The 24,013-nt window shown below is 39.1% G+C and overlaps 1 protein-coding gene across 3 annotated transcripts in view; it reads right to left on the reverse strand.

Annotated features, from left to right (window-relative positions):
• atp8b4 (ATPase phospholipid transporting 8B4) overlaps window positions 1–24,013 on the reverse strand; it is a 53,689-nt gene that overhangs the window by 26,632 nt on the left and 3,044 nt on the right. For 2 of the 3 annotated variants that reach the window (XM_060914826.1, XM_060914825.1), the window contains exons 2-11: window positions 22,335–22,402; window positions 13,943–14,038; window positions 13,321–13,379; window positions 8,659–8,772; window positions 8,374–8,472; window positions 6,146–6,207; window positions 5,959–6,031; window positions 5,632–5,702; window positions 5,409–5,491; window positions 2,861–3,019 (exon numbers count right to left, since the gene is read on the reverse strand). In XM_060914826.1, the coding sequence (XP_060770809.1) occupies window positions 2,861–3,019; window positions 5,409–5,491; window positions 5,632–5,702; window positions 5,959–6,031; window positions 6,146–6,207; window positions 8,374–8,472; window positions 8,659–8,772; window positions 13,321–13,379; window positions 13,943–14,018 (796 nt within the window). In that variant the 5' untranslated portion in view covers window positions 14,019–14,038; window positions 22,335–22,402. Of the gene's footprint in view, window positions 1–2,860; window positions 3,020–5,408; window positions 5,492–5,631; window positions 5,703–5,958; window positions 6,032–6,145; window positions 6,208–8,373; window positions 8,473–8,658; window positions 8,773–13,320; window positions 13,380–13,942; window positions 14,039–20,972; window positions 21,026–22,334; window positions 22,403–24,013 lie in introns of those variants that run through there. The other variant, XM_060914827.1, reaches the window with a different exon arrangement.

Here is a 24,013-nt window from a genome sequence, read left to right on the forward strand (position 1 = left end):
GGCATTGTCATGTTGGAAAATGCAAGGTCTTCCCTGAAAGAGACGTCGTCTGGATGGGAGCATATGTTGCTTTAGAACCTGGATATACCTTTCAGCATTGATGGTGCCTTTCTAGATGTGTAAGCTGCCCATGCCACACACACTAATGCAACCCCATACCATCAGAGATGCAGGCTTCTGAAGTGAGCGCTGATAACAACTTGGGTCGTCCTTCTCCTCTTTAGTCCGAATGACACGGCGTCCCTGATTTCCATAAAGAACTTCAAATTTTGATTCGTCTGACCACAGAACAGTTTTCCACTTTGCCACAGTCCATTTTAAATGAGCCTTGGCCCAGAGAAGACGTCTGCGCTTCTGGATCATGTTTAGATACAGCTTCTTCTTTGAACTATAGAGTTTTAGCTGGCAACGGCGGATGGCATGGTGAATTGTGTTCACAGATAATGTTCTCTGGAAATATTCCTGAGCCCATTTTGTGATTTCCAATACAGAAGCACGCCTGTATGTGATGCAGTGCCGTCTAAGGGCCCAAAGATCATGGGCACCCAGTATGGTTTTCCAGCCTTGACCCTTACGCACAGAGATTCTTCCAGATTCTCTGAATCTTTTGATGATATTATGCACTGTAGATGATGATATGTTCAAACTCTTTGCAATTTTACACTGTCGAACTCCTTTCTGATATTGCTCCACTATTCGTCAGCGCAGAATTAGGGGGATTGGTGATCCTCTTCCCATCTTTACTTCTGAGAGCCGCTGCCACTCCAAGATGCTCTTTTTATACCCAGTCATGTTAATGACCTAATGTCCCAACTTTTTTGGAATCGGGGTTGTAGAAGGAGCCAAAGGCTCAGTCTTTGCAAGCAAGGATGGGTCATGGCTCACTCCTTTCGTACCAAAATTCATGAGAGGATTGTTAGTCAATTCAAAAAGAACATTTCTCAATGCAAGATTTTAGGTCTTTCAAAATCTACACTACATAATATTGTGAAAAGATTCAGGGAATTCAGAAACATCTCGGTGTGTAAAGAGCAAGGTCAGAAACCACTGTTGAATGACCGTGACCTTCAAGCCCTCAGGCGGTACTGCCTGAGAAACCATCATGCTAATGTGACAAGTATAGCCACATGGGCTTGGGAGAACTTCGGAAAACCGTTGTCACTTAATAGAGTCCACCACTGCATCCAGAAATGCAACCTGAAACTGTATTGCGCAAAGAGGAAGCCATTCATCAGTACTATACAGAAACACAGCTGATTTCTCTGGGCCCAAACTCATCTCAGATGGACCGAAAAACAGTGGAAACGTATACTGTGGTTAGATGAACCCACATTTCAGCTTGTTTTCAGCAAAACCGGACATCAAGTTCTCAGTGCTAAAGGTGAACTTGACCATCCAGTTCATTATCAGAGAAAGGTGCAAAAGCCAGCATCTGTGATGGTATGGGTGCATCAGTGCCCACGGCATGGGTGAATTGCATATGTGTGAAGGTACCATTGATTGGGGCATAAATTGGGAATTTAGAGAGATATATCCATCAAAGCAATGTCTCTTCTAGGGAAGTCCATGCTTATTTCAGCAGGACAATGCCAGGCCTCATTCTGCACAGGCTACAACAGCGTGGCTTCGTAGACACAGAGTGTGTGTGTTTGACTGGCCTGCTGACAGTCCAGACCTGTCTCCTATTGAGAACGTTTGGCGCATCATGAAGAGGAGAATCGGACAACAGCGACCACAGACTGTTGAGCAGCTGAAGTCTTGTATCAAGCAAGAATGGACAAAAATTCCAGTTGCAAAACTGCAACAATTAGTATCCTCAATTCCCATATGATTAAAAAGAAGAAGAAGAAAGGATTAACCTTTATTTGTTACATGCACACTTCAAGCACAGTGAAATTCATCCTCTGCATTTAATCCATCTGAAGCAGTGAACACGCGTGCACACACACCCAAAGCAGTGGGCAGCCACACTAGAGCACCCGGGGAGCAGTCAGGGGTTAGGTACTTTGCTCAAGGGCGCTTCAGCCCAAGGCTGCCCCACGTTAACCTAACTGCATGTCTTTGGACTGTGGGGGAAACCAGAGCACCCGGAGGAAACCCATGCTCTTTTAAAAAGTGTTATTAAAAGGAAAGGTGATGTAATACAATGGTAATGATTCCTCTGTCCCAACTTTTTTGAGTGTGTTGCAGACATCAAATTCTCATCTCATCTCATTATCTCTAGCCGCTTTATCCTGTTCTATATGGTCGCAGGCAAGCTGGAGCCTATCCCAGCTGACTACGGGCGAAAGGCGGGGTACACCCTGGACAAGTCGCCAGGTCATCACAGGGCTGACACATAGACACAGACAACCATTCACACTCACATTCACACCTACGGTCAATTTAGAGTCACCAGTTAACCTAACCTGCATGTCTTTGGACTGTGGGGGAAACCGGAGCACCCGGAGGAAACCCACGCGGACACGGGGAGAACATGCAAACTCCACACAGAAAGGCCCTCGCCGGCCACGGGGCTCGAACCCGGACCTTCTTGCTGTGAGGCGACAGCGCTAACCACTACGCCACTGTGCCGCCCACATCATATTCTTATTTTGTTGATATTTATAAAATACAATTAAGTTGGTCAGTAAAACTATTGAAAATCTTTTCTTTGTACTTTTGTCAGTTAAATAAAGGTTCACGTGAATTAACAAATCACAGACTTTTGTTTTTACTGCATTTTGGAAAATATCTCAACTTTTCTGGAAATGAGGTGAGTAGATCGATTAAGTGTTTCGTGCAGGAGTAGAGATACTTAGGGTAAGTAGGAGGGTAGAGTTAAAGCCATTTAAAAGTACGTTCACAAATAGGAAAATACCAGCAAAGATGACCAGACCAAAGCACCACTCAGTGTTTCTGAGTATACACCCTCGCAGCAACATTTTCTCATTGTCCAGTGGATACTTATTGTCTTTCCAGTACAGAGTCCCAGTGAATCTGTCCAGTTTATTATTAGGAGGTTCACATATAACTTCTCCTGACAGACAGAAACACAAGACAAAATGTTAAATCAGAAAAAATGTCTGGGACTGTATACATACAAACAATATAAATGTACACAATGGTATAACTGTGGTTTTTTAAAGGTCTGATTATGCACCTTGTAGATAGATACATTACATTCACTTTCTTATGTACAGAAGAGAAGCCCTTCAGGATACCACCCATGTGGCAAGCATTTATACCCTGAAAGCTAGTTATACCTTCTTGTACAAGTATTACCAAGGTGTATGCTTGCTAATTTACATGCATATTACATATACACTGACTGGTCACTTTAATAGGAACACGTATACACTTGCTCATTTATGCAGTTATCCAAATATTCAAATCATGTCGCGGCAGCACAATGCATACAGTCATGCAGATACAGGTCAAGAGCTTCAGATAATGTTCACCTCAAGCATCAGAAAGGGGAAGTATGTGGTCTCTGTGACTTTAAAGCAGATACGCAGAACCTTTATTTTTAAATAAATTTCTGAGTGGATAGTATCTCCATCCTTGACTCTTGTATGCTGCATAAATGGGAATTTTTAAAAAATATTTTTTGAGAGTTAAAATCGACAACAAAGTTGGCATTTGAGCTGCCCCGCTGAGCCAACCAGCCCTGAGTACGTGACGTCACACCAGTAACCGGTTTTAAGGTCGAGGCCTTTGACAGCTACAGACCAAAGTCATATAAATAAACATTTATGGTGAAAGCAAGAAATCCCGTTACTGACTTGCTCAACTAAGACTGATTTGACTTCATTGACTGTGGGTTGACTTTCATTAAAACAGGATAGGTGTTATAACTTATGCAACATACATGTACATGCATGCATTTTCACTGATAAAACATGAAAGGCTAATTAAATAATCAGATGACTGAGACAATCACATTCTGAAGCAAATTAAATAATCTTATACCGGTAACTTCAATACGCGATACAAGTTACATGTATTAATCTAAATGCAGGTAAGCAACGTGTTTTTGTTGTTTTATATCCAAATGAGAGTCGGAGTTTACCCGTCTGTGTTCTCGCTTCTTGAAGGCCGACCTTGTGGCCGATTGTTTTGAAACAATCTGACTTTCAGTTGGTCGTTCAGTTCTCCGTTCATTCACTTCTTCCGTGTAAGGGCGAGATGGCAGCAATATCCAGTTTAGAAATCAGATAGCTGCTACACTCATTCTCTATTTTGTCTATATGGAGTACTCTGCCATTACTGCTCGGCTCAGGCAATTACTAAAACCTGGGATGGAACGGGACGTCACCAGTTTTAGCAACAACCGCAGGGAAGTCACTGCCCGAGCGATATGTCACGTCCTGTTCCATCCCGGGTTTTACCAACAACCCTCGGCTCACTCCGGGAGGACTGGTGCAACTGAATTTCCTTGTTTTTAAAATAAATAAATAAATAAATAAATACTTTCCTTTTTGTTTTCTTTTCCTTTAATTGTTAGTACGGTACTGCACCTTCTTTCAATACGGGCTTATAGCCAATGCTCTTCAACAGATCAGAGGTTTTGTACGAGTCTTCAGTAAAATGTGCAGAGCAGAGGAGAGATCACTTCATAGCCGCCCAATGGGCCCGTGAACTTCTGCAAAATCTTTGCGGTTTGAACATTCTTGGGCCATGAATGCAACATAAATCCACCTTCTGTTGTGTTGCTGCACCGGCCAGCAACACATATATACGTGGCATGGCGATAAATTAGCTCAAAATGGAGGATCGGAGTTGCAGTCAGCTCTGTGTTTTAGTATAGCAGAAATGGCGATGAGATTGATAGACTTCCTGCTGTGACGTTACAGACGTCAAGGTCATTCACTCAGACCGCTACCTATATAAATCACTTTAATCGTAAAAATGACTATATTAGATTTATTGTTAACGCTTAAAACTATTCCTGTGCCATTCTTGAGGTCTCAAGGCATTTATAAATGAAAGTGAGGCCATGGCTCTGCATATATGCTTTAACCATAGCATGCTGGTACCTGATGGGCTGGTTTGAGTATTTCAGAAACTGCTGATCATCTGGGATTTTTACACACAACAGTGCATTACTGCATGAATGTGCAGTTGTACAGATGGTCCTAATAAAGTGTACAGTAAGTGGATAAACACATGCATATAGCTAGCTAAGCAAGCACAACTTAAGAAGTTTCAGGGGTCTACAGTACTTTTCAGTGCCATGCAGATGTCTATCAAATTCAAAAGTTCACTGAAGAAATGTACTGATATGGCACCTCCACACTAGTTCATGCATACAGTTAACAGTAGGCATACACTAAATCTAATCAATGTGAGAGAGGATAGATGTTTTGTGTAAGCTCATCTTGAGAGTACATCTGTAATGATAGTGCACTACTCGTGTTCTGAAATACCATCGAACTCTGCAAGCTTGGCAACGTCTGCTCCAAGGTCTGAGGTTACAGTCAAAGCTTGGCGCACCTTCAAGTTTGTCTCCCTGTTGAAACCAAAATCCATAGAGCGAGCAGCTTCTTTACACAGATGATGGGGGTATAATAACTATAAAACAGAAGCTGGAAGACATTTGACACTAAAACCTTCAACAATGATTAATGTACTTTGCTGGCATGCGCTTACCCATCTAACTCTGCTGTCTCAATATAGCACAGCCCGTAAGGCTCACTGCTGGAGAGCAGGAGCAGATCAGCCTATCGATCCCACAAAAAAAAAAAACACAGAAAAGAGTACATAAATCCATCAAGCACTCCAGTAAGGCTTCCACAGTGCACTGCTTATGACACTCATATGAAACACGTTAGTGGCCCATTTGCAATGCTATAGTAATATCTCAGTTGAGAGATGATTCCATTTATATTTGACATGAATATAACATAACAAAAGGTATTCGTTTCAAATCCATTGAATTTTCTTTTTTTAGTACATTTCCAAAAGACAGACACTTACAGCAACAAATTGGTTGTTCTCAAGTTTTATAATGTCTCCAACTCTAACATTCATCCATTTCTCATTTTGTAGCCTGGAGAATAAAAAAGACAACACATTTCCTCTATCTATGACTCATCACACTTTTTGGTTTTTTATGTACCTTAGTCGATAACATGATGAAGAGCATTAAAATAAGATCACTCACATTCCCTTGATGAGTACCTGAGACTGGCGTGTGTTGACTTGTTGATCACTTTTATGGCGGAACTGGAACACACCAGGCAAAAATTATAACTTAAGGCAGATAAAGGAGCTAAAAGTGAAAAATGACTTGTAATGAAAATGTCATAAAACTATGGAATTTCTCCCAGGCACACACAAGTGAAATAGAAGTGTACTACAAAATGTTTTGTAAAGAAATTCGTTAAGAAGGATTTATTTCTTTTTAAATCTGCAATAAATTATAGGTTAAATGAAAGTTTACATGATAAGTTTTAAAACAAAAGTGAAGTCTGTAAATGGGGGGAGCCTTCCTAGTGTGATCAGGGAAATAAAATTATAAAATAAATATGGTACATACAATATAATGTATTATTATACATACAGGACACTTTATCGAATAAAATGGAATAAAAACATGCATTCTATTCCCTTCTAGCGGGTTCCATTCATTTAGTTTGATAGCATGTTGTTAGCATATCGCTGATCCTATGTGTATTATATCACTCTACCCAGTGGAGAATAACTGCTGAATATGGTTTATGATATTGCATGGTTGTCAAGACAACATGACGTCACACATCGGAGAAGTAAAACTTCCGTGCTAGCGAGCGACTGGGACAATTTGTAAACAAACATGGCCGTCAGGTTTGCTTCGTTAAATACGGAAGATTTTGAGAGAATTTTGAAAGAGAAAGATGCATTGAACACCCAAAAGGAATGTCTATGTATAATAATAATAATAATAATAATAATGATGATGATGGCTGGCTTTTTTCCATGGTATATCAGATATATTCCATTCAGCTAGTATGATATTGATCTCGTCTTCAACTGGTTCAATATCATGCTAGCTGAATGGAATATATATGATATACCACGAAAAAAAAAGCCAGCCAATATTATTTAAATGCTGTGGAGAACACTGCAGTTTATCACATGCCCAGCAAAGTATGACTAACATTCTTTCATTTATCTTCAGTCACCATCAGCAGTGGATCTGGAGCCTATCCCAGGAACACTGAGCATGAGGTTGGAATATATGGGAAGTCAGTCCGTCACACGCACCATTCACACACACACACACACACACACACACACACACACACACACACACACACACACACACACACACAAATTCAGGCAATTTAACTTAGGTGGGGTTTACATTAGACCGTATCAGCGGATCATCAGATTAACGTTTTTAAAACGATTAGTGTGCACACAGCAACACCAATACACGATTCGCGTGCACACAGCAACACCAATACACGGATACGCTCGGCTCCGCAGGCATCCTGCGCTCCAAATCATTCCGCCCTGAACAGCGAGTGCCCTCTGGAGGGTGCGCACTCTGGCCCTGCGCAGCTCACAGAGCGCGCGAGTGAAGTGCACAAGCTGTGATTCGGGACTGAGCCGCTGTGTGTGTGATCCCAGCGCATATCACTTACCACTTGCAAGTGGAAGGATGGCAAGCCTAAAAACAATCATAACTACACAATGGGCAGTATTTGCATCAGTATTTGCAGTATTTTCATACTTTTATACTCTTTAATGAAACGTGATACAAGGCGGAAGTCCGCGCCGTTTTTCAGCAGTCGCGTCACATGACCAACGCCAGCGAATCAGGAAGGTGGATGTCACAGTGACATTGTCCAATGACGACGCCAGCTAGAGCTCAGCACAGCATATCTGCATATTCTCAATGTTTACACAGCACCGGACCAGACACGATCTAGATTGAATACATGGACCCTGGCGGATTCCCGTTTCCCGGCGTTTCCAGGCGTTTTAATGTAAACGGACAGTGCATCCGCGAAGAAAACGAGACAGATACGGTCTAATGTAAACTTGGCCTTAATCAGATCTCCAATTCAGCCTGTTTTGGATGGTTGGAGGAAACCCAGAGGAACATGGGGAGAACATGCAATGTTAACACAGAGATTAACCCCAAGCTCAGAACCAAACTGAGGACCCTGGAGCTGTGAAGCAGCAATGCTACCTATGGTGTCACAAAGCTGCTTACGATTGATGTGAAATGGGATTCTAATTTAATCCAATGCTAATTAAATCATTCGCATTTTCCTAATTTTTTTCACTCTATCCAACCAAATCTTTTCATACAGAGTAAACGTGTTCAGATAAGCAATTAATGAAAAGGCAATTAATGAAATGATAAAAATCAGCATGTCAGCACACAAAACAGATGCTCACATAGTCATCAGTAGCATCTTTTACAGCGGTGATAGTCAGTACCAACACCAAAGGCACAATAGTGGTGAACCAGGACAGAGAGGAGATCTCCGGGATTAGCTATGAACACAGAATCAAACAAAAGCGTTCATTAAGCAAGAGCTTAGTAATTATCTAATGAATTGAATGAAACAATTTAAAACAGATAAAACTGGGTCTCTCAGGACCAGGGTTGAGGATAACTGCTTTAATTGTAATCACAACTTGGTTTAAAATGTAAAAATGTTCAAAACAAAGAAAACATACCTGTAGAATAAGCAGAACAAAGAAGTATGCATTGGCAAACCGCTGAAACTGCTCGAACAAGTTAATAGGTAGAAAGGTATAGAAGGTATACTTCGCCGTCTTGATGTGATTGTCCTGGAGAAGAACAAAATGTCAGAACGATGTAAAATGTCACTGTTGATATGATACATCATAAGACACAAAAATCACTTTTAATCATGTGCTTAATTATATGTGGCTGTGTCTAAGAATGCTGGAGTATATTTATCTGAATCATTATCACATACAGTATACAATAAAAGTGAACACACACCCTATTCAATATTATTAAAATGTTAGGAAATTACAAATCATTTCAGGTGAATTCAAATTTATTTGTTTTTAAGTCACAAACAGAATGAGTAAGGAGGGGGGAAAAGCACACGCACAGTACTGTGCAAAAGTCTTAGGCACCCTATTTTTTTCATACAAACTTTGTTATAGATTTCTATTTTATGAATTCTACATTATCGAGTCAGTACAAAAACATTTTAGAGTCCAAACGTTTGTTTTCCAGCACAAAATTAAATGTTACAGGAAAAAAAAAGTTTGTATCTGAGCAGCATAGTACATAAGAGACCATTTTTCAGATTAAAAAAGAAAAAATAATGAAGGCTGCTGGGTTTTGGTGCAAAATGAAGAAGCGAGTGTGACAGTCAAAGTGTCCAGAAGAACTGGGGCTGGTTCTGTAAGATGCTCAGTAAAACCTACAGCTCATTTCCTTATAAAACTGCACTCACTGTACCTGAGACTACTATTTTTTTTTTAAGTAAAGGGTCGTCTCACACCAAATATTGACTTTATTTAATTTATTATGACTTAATGCTGTTTATAGTATTTTTTTTAATGTTGAAACATTTAATTTCATTATTTTTTAAACCATTTTTGGTCGACAGCATTTCTTTACATGTGCCTAAGACTTTTGCACAGTACTGTGTGTGTGTATTTTTAAATTGTAATAAAGTGTCCAAACATTAAAAGCAAGTGGAACAAAAGTCAGTACATGGGTCACTAGATTTCAGTTGTTCCTTTGTACCGTATGTCCATCTTTGTTGCAGAGGTGGACAGTAACGAAGTACATTTACTTGAGTACTCTACTTAAGTACACTTTTTGAGTATCTGTACTTTACTTGAGTATTTTTTTTTGGAAACTTGTGACTTTAATTTCACTACATTTGAAAGACAAATATCGTACTTTTCACTCCACTACATTTCTATCAAGGTCCTTGTTATCTGTTACTATGAAGCAGCTTTGAAAGTGGATATTTTTTCTTTTCTTTTCTAAAACGTGATTGTTTTTTCGCAGGTGACACTGAGACAGTCTATCAGTAATCACTAGGGTCACGCCATGTCCATAGACTGGATAAAATCAAGATCAGTGGTTTCTCCACAGCATTATTTGAACACAATCAGTTGATAGCAGAATGGAAGGAGGCGGTTCTTTTGAAGAATGCATGCACCCAGGGCCATATCTCGAACCCATGTTTCAGTTTTCTGAAAGGATTAAAGATTCATTTCATTTTAAATGTTTGCTTTGTCTGCCTAAAACGAATCACATCACGGCCTACAAAAACTCACCATCCAACTTGTGGAAGCATATTGAGGGATGTAAACGTTTTATTCCAAGAGAAATCTTGCAATAAAGTTGTCTGTGCTTTTAGAGCTAGCGATAACATTGCAATAGCTATGCAATCTGGTAGCCCAAGAGCATTAGCTCAAAATTGAGTCCAACCCGGAACAAATTAGTAACAAGCTGAATTTTTCAGAATATGTTCAGAATACCCTTAGGAATAACATACTAAAAGTCCCCGGGAATCCACCTTGTGCTCTCTGAGAAATTCAAGATGGCGTCCAAAATGGCCGCCGATTGGAGATTTTTCAATATCTCAGGGATAAAACATAATATAAATGCAATTAAAATGTTAAATTATATGTTCTCTCATACAAGCAATGCAAATTCACCATTGTCACACTGTTAAAATTAAAATTAACCAAGATTACAAGGTCATTAATGTGGAAATTACATGGAATTTGATGGTTGCCATGATTGACAGATTAGCTTAGTAGGCTACCTACATACATGAACATAATGTAAGACAACAATTAGACATCAATTTCCTTAATATTTAGTGCATCTTTAAGCTTTGATAAAATATTAAAGGGAAATTAAATTTGAGAACTCTATCTTCTAAAACTACGATGGCAAGCTGTTTCAGTACACTTCAACATTCCGGCAACTTTCATGACAAAAAGGTCTGCCTCAATAAAAGCTCTTGCTTATAAACAATGAGTAGACTTAAACACTTCTCAGTGCCTCAGTTGTAATGCTTGGACCTTTGTTGTACCATCAATGAAGTAGGGAATTTATTCAAGCTTGTTTAAGGGTGGAAAAAAATTAATCTTTGAGTTTCTAGCGCCAGTCTTTACTACTAGCAATGCCAGTGTGTTCGGACAAAAAATGACTAAACTCAGCATGACCTTTTAAAAATGACTGAACTCAGCATGACCTTTTAACATGCCATTTTTCATTTTACACCACCAATTTACTTTAATTAATATTAATGAAAATAAGTGCTCCAACCCCTAGTAATTGTGTTTGTTGTTTTGTGAACAGAATAGGATGATACGGAGTGAACGAGTAACCAATGGATCCACACTATACACAAATATACTGTTATAATAATGTGTACATTGTTATTATATAATGTTAATACACAATGTAATTAATACACACATGTTGAAATTTACTCTCCTACCCTACAAAACATATATTCTGACCTTTTAATTGCATTAATATTTTGTTTTGGGCCTGAGATATGGGCAGATCTCCATTTGGTGGCCATTTTGGACGCCATCTTGAATTTCTCAGAGAGCACAAGGGGGATTTCCGGGGACTTTTAGTATGTTATTCCTAAAGGTATTCTGAACATATTCTGAAATTTTCAGCTTGTTACTAATTTGTTCCGGGTATAACCCTATTACTCCTGGGCTATGGTTAGTTAAATTATTTTCTATGGTTTTTCCCACCAAGTTGCCATAGCCTTGTCCACGGCTAACATTTACACATAGTTAGTTAACTTGGACACTGTTAGTTAGCATGTAAAAACGGAGTTATGCTAACATGAATAACGTTAACTTCTCTGAAGTCCTTACAGAAATATGTTTTAGCATAATCTTGCCAAATAAACAGAATGTAGAAATCTGTGTTTATCTGTGTTTAAAGGTGCTTATTCTACAGGTTCTACAGGCTAGTCAGTAAATCCAGTCAGTTGCTTCAGAGGCATTAGGTTTTGTAAGCATTGTGACAATAATACAACAATGCATTGACAGAAAATGTACTTTTAATACTTCAGTATTTTAAAAAGCAAGTACTTCAGTACTTTAACTTAAGTAAAAATTTGACTGGACAACTTTCACTTGTATCGGAGTAACATTTGACCAGTGGGATCTGTACTTTGACTTAAGTAATGAAGTTGGGTAATTTGTCCACCTCTGCTTTGTTGTTTATAACAGCAGCAAGCCTCCTCATTGTGCATGATACCATTGTATCACAAATCTGTGGAGAGATACTCTATTATTCTTCACTGATGATTCTTTACAGCTTTTCTTTGCTGGATTACTATACCCGTACATGCCTCTACTTTCTGCTTTAAGATTCTCAGATGTGTTCTACAGGATTCAGCTCAGGTGGTATACTTGGCCAGGCTTTTATTTTTAAAACTACTGATGTGTTTTTGCAGTGTGTTCAGAATTGTTTCCATGTGAGAACATTTATTTCCGGCTAAGTCTTTACATTTAGTCACATCTATAAAAGGCAGCTCCTCCATGCCTGCTGAACTCATGCAGACCCATAGTAAAACACGTCGTCCCCCATGTTTCGGACTTGGCACTATACAGTCTTGGCCTGGGCTATGCCAAACGTGCAGGACCCCATCTGAACCAAACAAGTTTATCTTAGTTTCATCAGACCAACTAATATGCTGCCAATATTACATAATCAGGCTTCTTTAGATGTTGTTTGGCAAACCATAGGCTTGAAGTTTTGTGCTGATTTGTGATAAATGTTTTTCTTCTTGTGTAATGTAATGTTCAATCCATTGTCTGAGCACTCACTGCGAGGACAATTTCTGAAGATTAGCTTTGTGCTAAGCTGCAGATATTGGTTCTGTTTGGTCTGTTTTTCAGTGTAAGATTAAGTAATTGTGGAATGCAAACTTTCAAAGTCGGTTGCTGCAGCTTTGCTGTGGTTCTTCTAGAATTTCTTAATAACTGTTGCAACAAACTGTGTAATAGCTTATATTTCATAGCTTACCAATATTCTTTATTCCATCTTTGTGAAGTTTTACTATATAGCTTCTAAATTTATCAGACAATTCCTTGTTGTGTGGCAGCATCAGAGATTAAACACAGAAAAAAAGGCTTATATATTTAGCACTGAGCCTTTAATTGGGAATTGCAACATAGGGTGTACTCACGTTTGCTTTCCTGAGTTTGACTATATCTTTTATATAATCGTATAGTATGGAGATATGGAGATGATTGTAAGAACATCTATCCACATACCACTGTGAAGGTTTAAAGCTTTAATTAGCCATACTGCTTTTTATAAGACAGATCTTAAACATCAGATAGAAAATGACTTACAGCGTAACTGAACTTCTCATTGTAGTCACGGTCATTGGCTCTAACATGGCGTTCCTCCTCTTAAACAAAGAAAATTATTGGGGGGGGGGGACAGCATTTAATTAGGATTGCATTTTCTAACAAAAATAAAATACAATTGAGAGCAAACTGTCTGGCATTGTTTCCACTGTCTCAGCTTTAACCCATCTCTCACAGGTTGCTATATGTTTCTGTGTTGTATTTACCTACCGTACGACTCAGTTATAATCTGCACTCTAGTTCAGTTCAGTGATTACAAAGCAGTCCTCTGCAGTGATTATATTAAAAAGGGATGGAGTTTCTATCAAACCCTGTTCACTACCCAACCAATATTAGTTTTAACATGCTAATATTGGTTGGGTAGTGAACCAATTGGTTGGTTCACTACCAACCAACATATTGGTTGGGTAGTCAACCTGTTTTTGGTCACAAACTCTCAAGTGCTTGTACGCCTATAAGCAGTAGCTTTATTATAGAACCCATACACAGAAAAATAGGAATAAACAATGCTTCATCTTTTACCAACCCTCTCTTAATCTTTACTTTTTGTAAATGCTGTACTCTTTATACTCCTCTCCACTCCCATGAACCCATGCAGCACTACCTTGTCCAGCTGCTTTGGAGCGCGGGTTCCAGCCTCCTCTCCATGGCACTAATGTCCACAGCCATCTCTCTGCCATTGTCTGCCTGCACTGTCATTCTTATACAGCACAAAGAAAGTCTATTAATCAGTCGATAAACTCATTTCAAGTTGTCCTCATCAAAACATCCCAGTTCCCACTGTATACCACCGAGGCACATCACTACACACTAATCATACCAATCATCTCCACACATTTGTATGTGTGGCATCAGCGTTTCTCTTGGGCAGGTAATTACACTAATATTAAATCGCTTCAGTGTTCACTTTGGAATGTACCAGATATTGCCTGCATCTGTCTGAATGTTTAATAGACAGAGACGTATTATCCTTAGCCAGTGCTGTGGAATTCCAGAAACCAGGGGGCATAAAGTAATTATGAGAAGATGACTGCTTATCATTGAGAAGCTGTGAAGAGCAGGGTGCTGGGCTGTCTATCCTTACAAGTGCACAATTTTACCATGACACACACACGCACGCACACACACACGTGTGTGTGTGCGTGTGTGTGTACATACAAACCCCATTTTCCAGAAAAGTTGGGATATTTTCCAACATGCAATAAATCTGCGATTTGTTAATTCACATGAACCTTTATTTAATTGACAAACCTACAAGGAAAAGATTTTCAGTAGTTTTACTGACCAACTTAATTGTATTTTGCAAATATAAACAAAGTTAGAATTTGATGCCTGCAGCACACTCAAAAAAAGTCATGACAGAGGTAAAATAAGACTGAAAAGTTTATAGGATATTCAAGTAACACCATTTTGGAAAATTCCACAACAAGCAGGTTACTTGGTAACATGATTGGTTATAAAAGGAGCATGCACCATAGACTCAGTCTTTGCAAGCAAGGATGGGTCATGGCTCACTCCTTTGTACCAAAATTCATTAAGAAGAAGAAGCCTTTATTTGTCACACGTACACTCAAACACAGACTTAAGCACACAGAGAAATTTAACCCCTGCATTTAAACCATCTGAAGTAGTGAACACATACATACCCAGAGCAGTGGGCAGCTATGCTACAGTGCCTGGGGAGCAGCTGGGGGTTAGGCGCCTTGCTCAAGAGCACTTCAGTCCAACCTCAGGCCATGACCACCCCATTGCTAACCTAACCGCATGTCTTTGGACTGTGGGGGAAACCAGAGCACCCAGAGGAAACCTACGCAGATACAGGGAGAACATGCAAACTCCACACAGAAAGGCCCCTGTCAGCCGCTGGGCTCGAACCCAGAACCTTCTTGTTGTGAGACAACAGTGCTAACCACTACACCATCGTGCCACCAATTGTTAGTCAATTCAGTAAGAACATTTCTCAACAAAAGATTTTAGATCTTTCAAAATCTACAGTATATATAATATTAACTTAGTGTATATATATATATATATATATATATATATATATATATAAATAAAAATCTCCTTCTCACCCCCGGCGGGGGGGTGGTATCCATGTTATCCTCAAGCTCGGGTCCTCTACCAGAGGTCTGGGAGTTTGAGGGTTCTGCACAGTATCTTCGAGACTGCGTTCTTCTGGACTGAGGCTTCAGATGTTGTTCCTGGGATTTGCTGGAGCCACTCTCCCAGTTTGGGGGTTACTGCCCCAAGTGCCCCCACTACCACGGGGACCACGCAACCCTTGACCTTCCACATCCGTTCCAGCTGCTCTTTCAACCCTATATATATATATATATATATATATATATATATATATATATATATATATACACACAGTGGTGCTTGAAAGTTTGTGAACCCTTTAGAATTTTATATATTTCTGCATAAATATGACCTAAAACATCATCGGATTTTCACACAAGTCCTAAAAGTAGATAAAGAGAACCCAGTTAAACAAATGAGACAAAAATATTATACTTGGTCATTTATTTATTGAGGAAAACGATCCAATATTACATATCTGTGAGTGGCAAAAGTATGTGAACCTTTGCTTTCAGTATCTGGTGTGACCCCCTTGTGCAGCAATAACTGCAACTAAACGTTTGCGGTAACTGTTGATCAGTCCTGCACACCGGCTTGGAGGAATTTTAGCCCATTCCTCCGTACAGAATAGCTTCAACTCTGGGATGTTGGTGGGTTTCCTCACATGAACTGCTCGCTTCAGGTCCTTCCACAACATTTCCATTGGATTAAGGTCAGGACTTTGACTTGGCCATTCCAAAACATTCACTTTATTCTTCTTTAACCATTCTTTGGTAGAACGACTTGTGTTCTTAGGGTCGTTGTCTTGCTGCATGACCCAGCTTCTCTTGAGATTCAGTTTATGGACAGATGTCCTGACATTTTCCTTTAGAATTCGCTGGTATAATTCAGAATTCATTGTTCCATCAATGATGGCAAGCCATTCTGGCCCAGATGCAGCAAAACAGGCCCAAACCATGATACTACCACCACCATGTTTCACAGATGGGATAAGGTTCTTATGCTGGAATGCAGTGTTTTCCTTTCTTCAAACATAACACTTTTCATTGAAACCAAAAAGTTCTATTTTGGTCTCATCTGTCCACAAAACATTTTTCCAATAGCCTTCTGGCTTGTCCACATGAGCTTTAGCAAACTGCAGATGAGCAGCAATGTTCTTTTTGGAGAGCAGTGGCTTTCTCCTTGCAACTGTCATTCACACCCTTGCTGTTCAGTGTTCTCCTGATGGTGGACTCATGAACATTAGTATTAGCCAATGTGAGAGAGGCCTTCAGTTGCTTAGAAGTTACCCTGGGGTCCTTTGTGACCTCGCCGACTATTACACGCCTTCTCTTAGAGTGATCTTTGTTGGTCGACCACTGCTGGGGAGGGTAACAATGGTCTTGAATTTCCTCCATTTGTACACAATCTGTCTGACTGTGGATTGGTGGAGTCCAAACTCTTTAGAGATGGTTTTGTAACCTTTTCCAGCCTGATGAGCATCAACAATGCTTTTTCTGAGGTCCTCAGAAATCTCCTTTGTTCATGCCATGATACACTTCCACAAACATGTGTTGTGAAGATCAGACTTTGATAGATCCCTGTTCTTTAAATAAAACATGGTGCCCACTCACACCTGATTGTCATCCCATTGATTGAAAACACCTGACTCTAATTTCACCTTCAAATTAACTGCTCATCCTAGAGGTTCACATACTTTTGCCACTCACAGATATGTAATATTGGATCATTTTCCTCAGTAAATAAATGACCAAGTATAATATTTTTGTCTCATTTGTTTAACTGGGTTCTCTTTATCTACTTTTAGGATTTGTGTGAAAATCTGATGATGTTTTAGGTCATATTTATGCAGAAATATATAAAATTCTAAAGGGTTCACAAACTTTCAAGCACCACTGTATATATATATATATATATATATATATATATATATATATATATATATATATTTTTTTTTTTTTTTTTTTTTTTTCCCAACACGAGATGAAGTTTATCTTGTCTTTGTGCCACCGTGTAATGTTGTTAATATTATACAGACACATCCACGATAAATAAATAAATAAATAAATAAATTTAAGAAAAACCTGCAAATTTATCAAAACAATTCTTCGATTTCCCACAAGTAAGATACAGAGATTTATGTCATGGTTTTGGTTCTCCATGTCCCAGATGTAGTTTGTATGAAAAATATTAGTGGCGTATTTCCCAGTAAAACACTCATATCCGGGTACGTGTACATCATTATATATATACAGTGCTCAGCGTAAATGAGTACACTCCCTTTGAAAAGTAACATTTTAAACAATATCTCAATGAACACAAACAATTTCCAAAATGTTGACAAGACAAAGTTTAATATAACATCTGTTTAACTTAGAACGTGAAAGTAAGGTTAATAATATAACTTAGATTACACATTTTTCAGTTTTACTCAAATTAGGGTGGTGCAAAAATGAGTACACCCCACAACAAAAACTACTACATCTAGTACTTTGTATGGCCTCCATGATTTTTAATGACAGCACCAAGTCTTCTAGGCATGGAATGAACAAGTTGGCGACATTTTGCAACATCAATCTTTTTCCATTCTTCAACAATGACCTCTTTTAGTGACTGGATGCTGGATGGAGAGTGATGCTCAACTTGTCTCTTCAAAATTCCCCATAGGTGTTTGATTGGGTTCAGATCAGGAGACATACTTGGCCACTGAATCACTTTCACCCTGTTCTTCTTCAGAAATCCAGCAGTGGCCTTAGATGTGTGTTTAGTCATGTTGGAAAAGTGTATGACGACCAAGGGCACGGAATGATGGTAGCATCTTCTCTTTCAGTATAGAGCAATCTGTACAGCAATATACAGCAATCTGTGAATTCATGATGCCATCAATGAAATGCAGCTCCCCGACACCAGCAGCACTCATGCAGCCCCACATAAGGACACTGCCACCACCATGTTTCACTGTAGGCACCATGCATTTTTCTTTGTATTCCTCACCTTTGCGACGCCATACAGTTTTGAAGCCATCAGTTCCAAAAACATTTATCTTGGTCTCATCACTCCAGAGTATAGAGGCCCAGTAGTCTTCATCTTTGTCAGCATGGGCCCTGGCAAACTCTAGGCGGGCTTTTTTGTGCCTGGGCTTTAGGAGAGGCTTCTTTTGTGGACGGCATCCATGCATGTCATTCCTCTGCAGTGTACACTGTACTGTGTCACGGGAAATAGTCACCCCAGTTTGGCTTTCTACTTCTTTAGATAACTGCAGTGAACTTGCATGCCGATTTTCTTCAACCCTTCTCATCAGAAGACGCTCCTATCGAGTTGTTAACTTCTGTGGACGACCTGGACGTCTCTGTGAGATGGTTGCAGTTCCATCTTTCTTAAATTTTTGTACCACTTTTGCTACAGTATTCTGAGTGATAAGTAAAGCTTTGCTGATCTTCTTGTAGCCGTCACCTTTGCGGTGTAAAGAAATTATTTTCTTTGGGGAATTCTGAAGAGACAAGTTGAGCATCACTCTCCATCCAGCATCCAGTCACTAAAAGAGGTCATTGTTGAAGAATGGAAAAAGATTGATGTTGCAAAATCTCACCAACTTGTTCATTCCATGCCTAGAAGACTTGGTGCTGTCATTAAAAATCATGGAGGCCATACAAAGTACTAGATGTAGTAGTTTTTGTTGTGGGGTGTACTCATTTTGTTCATTGAGATATTGTTTAAAATGTTACTTTTCAAAGGGGGTGTACTCATTTACGCTGAGCAATATATTATATTTATATTTATATATATATATAAAATATTAACTCAGTGTGTGTATATATATATATATATATACATATATATATATATATACATATATATATATATATATATATATATATATATATATATATATATATATATATATATTTTTTTTTTTTTTTTTTCAACATGAAGTCTTCGTGCCACCGTGTAATGTTGTTAATATTATACAGGCACATCCACAATAAATAAATAAATAAATAAATAAAAATTAAGAAAAACCTGCAAATTTATCAAAACAATTCTTCAATTTCCCACAAGTAAGATACAGAGATTTACATCATGGTTTTGGTTCTCCGTGTCCCAGATGTAGTTTGTATGAAAAATATGAGTGGCGTATTTCCAAGTAAAACACTCATATCCGTGTACACACACACACATATATATATATATATATATATATATATATATATAAAATCTCATTATCTCTAGCCGCTTTATCCTGTTCTACAAGGTCGCAGGCAAGCTGGAGCCTATCCCAGCTGACTCCACACAGAAAGGCCCTCACCGGCCATGGGGCTCGAACCCGGATCTTCTTGCTGTGAGGCGACAGCGCTAACCACTACACCACCGTGCCGCCCATATATATATATATATATATATATATATTCCCCCCAAATAAATGTAATGGAAGCACCTGCAAGATGTAATCTCAAACACAATAACTGTCCATGCTTAACCAAATAAAACTTTGAACTAAAGTTTCATATCATATAAAATGTGTCCAAGTGACAAAAAAAGCTATAGCTTCAAAAGACTAAAAGCTGTAGATAAAGCTAAACTATTTATTTCAGTTTTAAATGAAGTAAAATAACATCATACTTTTAACAATACAATTGAGATAAAGTAATGACTCTGTATCGATTCAAATTTAGCAAATGGGGATCAAATCTGACTTCCATTTTCTGCTGACTATCACATAATGCCAAGACCTATCCTCTAAAATGCTTTAACAGGAATCCTGCTGGAGAGTTCTTAAAATATAAACAGTCTCATATTACACTATTGTTATTGTAACCTCAAAACTGTGACACTATACTAATTCTCCGTTTCCTCCACATTTACCCCTTTAGAATGGAGACATCGTTTAAAGTTCATCTAACTGCTCAAAGTTTGGAAGATGGGTGAATAATTTCTAAATTACAGCTTACCCCTAGCAAACACTCAGTACAATAGGTATCGCTCGAGAACAGATGCCACCAAGTGTTAATTATTAAAGAGTGTTTAGTTGGATTTGTGTGATCTGTTTACACCTTTGGTTAGTATTGTTACTGAATCCACAGTACAGACATAATCACATGCATGATCCTGATAACAATTTAGAATATAACAGACTGGTCATCTGACGCATACTACCAACATCCAGACATGGATTATGGTATCAATTTTGTACATGGACCAAAACATACCTAGCTGAGTATAATTTGACTTATATAACATAAAGTTTCTATGTTTTATCACTTCCTGTATCATACAACTGGGAAATTTAACATGAATATATGATGAATATATCAGGAAGCAGAACATTTACTGCACAAGTAAATATCTAATAACAGAAAAAAAAACCTTCTCGTAGTCTAAGCTTCAAAATAAAATAAAAAAGCAATAATAATGTTCAAAAGCAGGCAGGGTTTTTTTCTTGCATTTAATATCCAAACATGGATAAAAAAAAAGTAGTATTAGTTCTCACCAAGTAAAAACCCACAGGTAGTGAGCCAACAAAAATGAAATTCAGAGAACCACAATATTACCTGCAGGTCTGACCTTTATGTCCATGTCTGTCCGAAGGCACAAGACATCTACAACACTGACTGCCAGATAGCTTTAAGGTAATATATGTGTAAAGGTAAACACATCAATACATTCTTGTTCCAGTGCGTGAAGAGTGAATAACTTAATGATCTCTTCTTCACACAAGGTCACAAAGACAATGTGTTGCATCATTGGAGAGTTCCTGTTACGTATTCCCTCCTACCATTAAAAAATGCGCAGGCATGTATTGAGCGCACACACACACACACGGCCTTACTCTTTTACAACACTTATGATCACATAAAAAATCCCAGAAGACTCCTCTCTGGCTTATCTCTGCAGAGCAGTGTAGCATGCAATGAATAGATGGTCAATAGTGTTCATAGGTGCATTCTCCATGTGCCTTGTTTGATAAGGATTGATTCAGGACGTGGCTGTATATCATGAGATTTTTCATTTGTATTTGTACCAACGAGCCAGGAGCATCATCCTCAGAAAGTGGATGGCACCAGGGTTTCCAGGCAACAAGACCTGAGAGGAAATTACCGCTACTAAAACAGAGTCTACAATACACACTAGACTACAAACCCTGACTATCTGTCTGTCTGCTGCCATCCTCATAGCTGAGAGTTGGTGATCCAGGAAGCCAGCAGGAAAAAGAAGAACAACTTTATTCATCACACGCTTGTGAAATTCCTCTCTGCATTTAACCCATTTGAAGCAGTGAACACACACATGCACACACACACGTGAGCAATGAGCACACACACATACCCAGAGCAGTGGGCAACCATGCAGACAGTGCCCGGGGAGCAGTTCGAAGTTAGGTGCCTCGCTCAAGGGCACCTCAGCCCAAGGCCGTCCCATATTAACTTAACTGCATGTCTTTGAACTAGCTTCCATGAATTCTCTTGGGTGATTATAGCACACCAGAAGGACCCAAACCCTCATCTGATGTCGGGTACGCATACACACCTATGGGCAATGTAGAGTAGCCAATCGACCTAATCCACATGTCTTTGAACTGTGGGAGGAAACCGGAGCACCTGAAGGAAACCCACACAAGTATGAGGAGAGCATGCAAACTCCACAAAGAAAGGCCACTGGGCTCGAACCTGGAACCTGCTTGCTGTGAAGTGACAATGCTATGCTATAACTACTGCACCACCATGCCGCCAAACAACTAAAATAAAAAAAAATAAAATAAAAAAATATGTGCTTTCTAAACATTTTAGTCTGAGAAGAATTAACTGCCCAAGAGAAAAATCATAGTAACTATACCTACTTCAAATACATCAATTTGCACTTTTACAAGTATACATTACGGTGAAATCAACATCATTATTAATATTAACTCTTACCAATGCAAACGTTCTTCTTCCATATTGCCATAACGTCAGACTACCTCCAACAGTTCCCAAAGACTTCTCTAGAAAATAACATATTTGTCATTGGATGATAAAACTCAGGAGAATAATATAAACGAACTTAACATAAAATATGTTTTAAAATACAGCGCTAAATCTGGATTGTAATTCTTTAAGAACAGAATTAATGACAAAGTAACTGCTTATAATTTAGTTATTTAATTAATCTGCAATGAACATGAAAGTATTCAGACAATGAAACTAAAAGAAGGGTATTATAGAAGGAGTTACAAGAGTGAAGAATGTAAACCTGGATACACCGATGAGTCCTGGTGTATCTGGTGTATTTAATCGTATCGAATAAAGCCGAGCTAACAGTTGCACACAAGTTCTCAACAATCAGCAATGGGCCAATGAACAGATTATCCACAGTAAACAGAAACAGCTCCAGCCATTTGGAGGGCATCCACAGTGCGTGAGATATTTAACATCAAACGCTGATTATTATACCGAATAATTGTCCTTTAGAGATGTACTCAGCTCTGGCTGTTTGTAATATCTGGCCCACACCAGAGAGCTCATCCTAATGAGAACCCAGTGGAGCTGCAGTCAGTGGAAACCCAGTGACTCACTGGGAGCAGTGTTCCCACAGGGAACTCTACAGGCCTGGGAGTAAACAAGTAAGTAAACACATTAAGCCCAGTAAGGATTTAAAATTTGGCCATTTCACCTCATATAGTGACTTTGCATTAGTAAGCTAGGATGTGATGCAAAGGTCAACATATAGCCGAACAATGGGTAAACAGGAGAAGTGCATGTGCATGCGTGTGTTTGTATAAAAGTCTTAGGCACCCTATTTATTAATTTTTCTGTAAAACTGTTATAGATTTGTATTTTATGCCTTATTATTGAGTCAGTACACTCTCAGGAAATAAAGTACATTATTGTACAGTCACTTGTCACTGGGGCAGTACCCTCTAAGGCAGGGGTTCTCAACCTTTTTTGCTTTGAGGCCCACCTATTCATACTTGTAACGAGTCGGGGCCCATTAAAAAAGATCCCCATTTATTTTGGCTCATCTATTCTATTAGAATCTCATCTCATTATCTGTAGCCGCTTTATCCTGTTCTACAGGGTCGCAGGCAAGCTGGAGCCTATCCCAGCTGACTACGGGCGAAAGGCGGGGTACACCCTGGACAAGTCGCCAGGTCATCACAGGGCTGATACATAGACACAGACAACCATTCACACTCACATTCACACCTACGGTCAATTTAGAGTCACCAGTTAACCTAACCTGCATGTCTTTGGACTGTGGGGGAAACCGGAGCACCCGGAGGAAACCCACGCGGACACGGGGAGAACATGCAAACTCCGCACAGAAAGGCCCTCGCCAGCCACGGGGCTCGAACCCGGACCTTCTTGCTGTGAGGCGACAGCGCTAACCACTACACCACCGTGCCGCCCTCTATTAGAATCAAATAATGTATTGTAAAGTGTATTAATGGAACACAACCTCACTCCCTGTTACAGATGGGAGCCCAGGAATTAAATAAATGCAATAAAAACAAACTGTTTTTAATTGTAGGTATTGTATTTAAAACTGTATGGATGTGCCAGAAGCCAACATAAAATCATGCATGCAGGGCATTCTCAGTTAAAAGGGATTAATG

Source organism: Neoarius graeffei, chromosome 2 (assembly GCF_027579695.1).
Source record: "Neoarius graeffei isolate fNeoGra1 chromosome 2, fNeoGra1.pri, whole genome shotgun sequence".
Taxonomy (NCBI): Eukaryota; Metazoa; Chordata; class Actinopteri; order Siluriformes; family Ariidae; genus Neoarius; species Neoarius graeffei.